Source organism: Beta vulgaris, chromosome 2 (genome assembly GCF_026745355.1).
Source record: "Beta vulgaris subsp. vulgaris cultivar EL10 chromosome 2, EL10.2, whole genome shotgun sequence".
Taxonomy (NCBI): Eukaryota; Viridiplantae; Streptophyta; class Magnoliopsida; order Caryophyllales; family Amaranthaceae; genus Beta; species Beta vulgaris.
Window position 1 is genome coordinate 25,970,016 of NC_079203.1, and position 3,055 is coordinate 25,973,070.

General features: G+C 32.4%; 1 protein-coding gene across 1 annotated transcript; it reads left to right on the forward strand.

Annotated features, from left to right (window-relative positions):
- The first annotated feature begins 2,207 nt into the window (after window positions 1-2,207).
- Window positions 2,208-2,687, forward strand: LOC109133747 (uncharacterized). The gene has a single exon (XM_057392928.1). The coding sequence runs from the start codon at window positions 2,208-2,210 to the stop codon at window positions 2,685-2,687; it is 480 nt and encodes a 159-aa protein (XP_057248911.1).
- Window positions 2,688-3,055: the final 368 nt, after the last annotated feature.

Sequence of the window (3,055 nt, forward strand, 5' to 3'; positions counted from 1 at the left end):
TCATCAAACCTTATACAAAAAATTTTCTTTCAATAGTGACAGTGTCACACGTTGTTTTAGTATAATTTTTTTTACTTTGTCTTTTTTTTTGGATTTTGGTTAATATTAATGTTGTAAACTTTGGTTAATTATTTTTTCAGGATATTATATTAAGTGACTAACTTTAGGTAATATAATTTGTTGTAGACGAAAACTTCGTAGAAGGCGACTTTTAGTTGATATTGCTATATTTGGGATGCGTTTGAGGTAATTCACAATGTCCATCAACAACTAGAATCCCGTTAGGAATTGTATGTGCTATGTGTAATACATGTGGTTTCTGTGATTCTATGTTTATGTTAGATGTATATTATGTGACATAAATAGTATTAGTACTTGTTATGACTAAAATTATTATTATTAATAAATTTTAGTACTACTATCCCTGCGTATAATACATATGTATCTACTAGTATTTTGTTACTACCTTCGGATTTATAATGTACATATGTAATCACCATATTAAAAATTATATTAACATTGGTAATGTAACTTAACGGGTACAACTATTGAGTTGTTGATGTTTCGAACGGTTCTATAAGTTGGTATTGTGACTTTATGAGGTTCTAATGATGGATGTATTGGTTACTATGAATTATGGACGTTGAGTATTTTAATTCTATAAAGTGGTTAAGCTGGGAAAAAAAATATTTATTGAACTGAAGACGTTCGTATTAATGTTACTGTTGATATTTGATGTGTCATAACTATTAAAATATATTAATCACGTAAAGTGGAAACATTATTGAGGGAATTATCCAGTGGACTTGGATCCTCCTTAGGTGATGAACAGTACTTGATTTTATTATGTTACAACTCTTTATTGTCTTCCTCCTAATACTATTGGTGCGCATTGCGGATACCCATTAGATTAGTGAGGGGTGTGCACACTAGGGATGTTCTGCAAAACGATATTGGCCATTATTCTTAATTTATCTGGGTGACGACCCATGCTGAACTAGGTGGTTACTGGGATTGACGTTCAATTCCCTTCTAATAATTAAATTTGTTGTTGTATGACTCATATAAACTTGAAATAATTGAAATGGTTAATCATATTATATACTTGTCTGTATTATGTTATACTTGTATGTACTACGTTATACTTGTCTGTATTATGCTATAAAAATTATTTTCAAAATATAACTATTATTATTATTTTACGGGATGGAGTTGTAATTACTTAGCTTTCGCTAATTTTTGTGTTTTTGTTTTCTTTGCTTTTTTTTCCTATTTATATTGTGCAGGTGGGTGAAAGGGACTACGTTGCAGGAATGAGTGAATTTATAGATTTTAAGTTCACCTAGTTTAATAAACATTATAGTACTATTATTTGAGATTGTTTAGTTTTGGTTTGGTTTAAATTAGACAACTTAGTTTGGTTTATTTTGATACTTTGGTTTGTAAGTTAAATTTTATTTTTAATAATTAGCCTTGCATTTATTTTTAACAATAGATGCGCCGGTAATATCCTAAAGGTTTGGTCAGATATTTTAATGAAAAGTTAATGTTCTATAAAGTTTTAGAACCAAAGTTTCAGAGTGTTAAAAATTGGTATTAGAGCTTAAGTTATAATAAATTAATATACATAAGGAGTTAATAAAATGTGTTAAATAATTACGAGTCTAAGGTAAAAAAAAAAAAAAAAGAATATAGGTATTAATAAACTAAGTAATACACATTAAAATAAATTGTGAGAGTGGGGTCGAAAAGGATTTATGTGCTTTAATGTGAAAGCACTTATTTCAGGTGCTTATTGCGCTTGGATGACGGACGATAGGATTTAGAAACTTATATTTATAATAAGGTCTGTATACTAAGTTATTTAGTAGTATTAGAAATTATATAAGTATATATGTGTTTTTATTAGGAATTTTATTACTTTACCATTTGAGTTGAATAGAGTTTAAGTTCTTGTTATAATTGTTGCTTACTTGTCAAATTGATGTTATGTGGAAGCATGCAAAGATTGTCTTACAATGTTACGATGAATTATATTTTGTTGAGGCATGTAGTTTTCTCATGCTGAAAGTTAGTATTGAATAAATAAAACTATGTGCAAGACCATGTATGGGTGAATAGTTGTAGTAATATCAATGCTAATGTGCAGGAATTGTATGCAAACCTATCAAGTATACACTAGATCTCGTAGGAGGACTTTTGAACAAATGGCTGAAACCCTTGAACAATTGCTTGAGAGACTGAGATCTCTTGAACAACTTCCGCAACGTATGGGTTTCGTGTTGCAAAACCAATTAGGGAATAATGGTGGAGAGGACCCACAAGCTACTATGGCAAAGAAGTTAGCAACCCTTAAACCTCCAATTTTTGTAGGAAAGGAAGACCCCTTACTGTTAGAGAACTGGCTAAGAGACTTTGATAAGTTATTCACTGCTACCGGGACACCTGAAGCTCAAAAAGCAGACCAAGCTACCTTTTATTTGAGGGAGGATGCGGATACTTGGTGGGAGAGTCAACGACCTATTGTTAGAGCTCAGGAAAACTTTAATTGGAATGCTTTTAAGGTTGCTATTAAGGATAGATTTTTCCCTGAACATATTAGGAGGCAGAAATACAATGAGTTCACTAGATTTAACCAGGGAGGTACTATGTCTGTGCAGGAGTATGCCAAAAGTTCAATGAGTTAGCTAGATTTTGTCCTAATGTTGTGCCAGATGAGAGAGTAAGGCTCAAAAGTTTGAGGATGGTTAGCATTTAGAATTCAGACCAGACTTGGGGAGCAACTTCTGCAACTTTTCAGGAGGCTTATGCTAAGGCTTCTAATATTGAGAGGATTTTGAGGCGTGAAGAGGAAGTTATGGGGAGGAATAAGAGAAAAGACCCACCTAACAACCAAAATGACCATGGAAATGACAAGAAACCTCGATATGGGGTAACAATGATAATGGGGGGAATAATCACACTAATGGTGGTGGTAATTATCAAGGGAACCGTAGCAACTATCAAGGTCAGGGGAGATCAAACCAGCAGGGACCCGTACCCAGAACCCTACTTG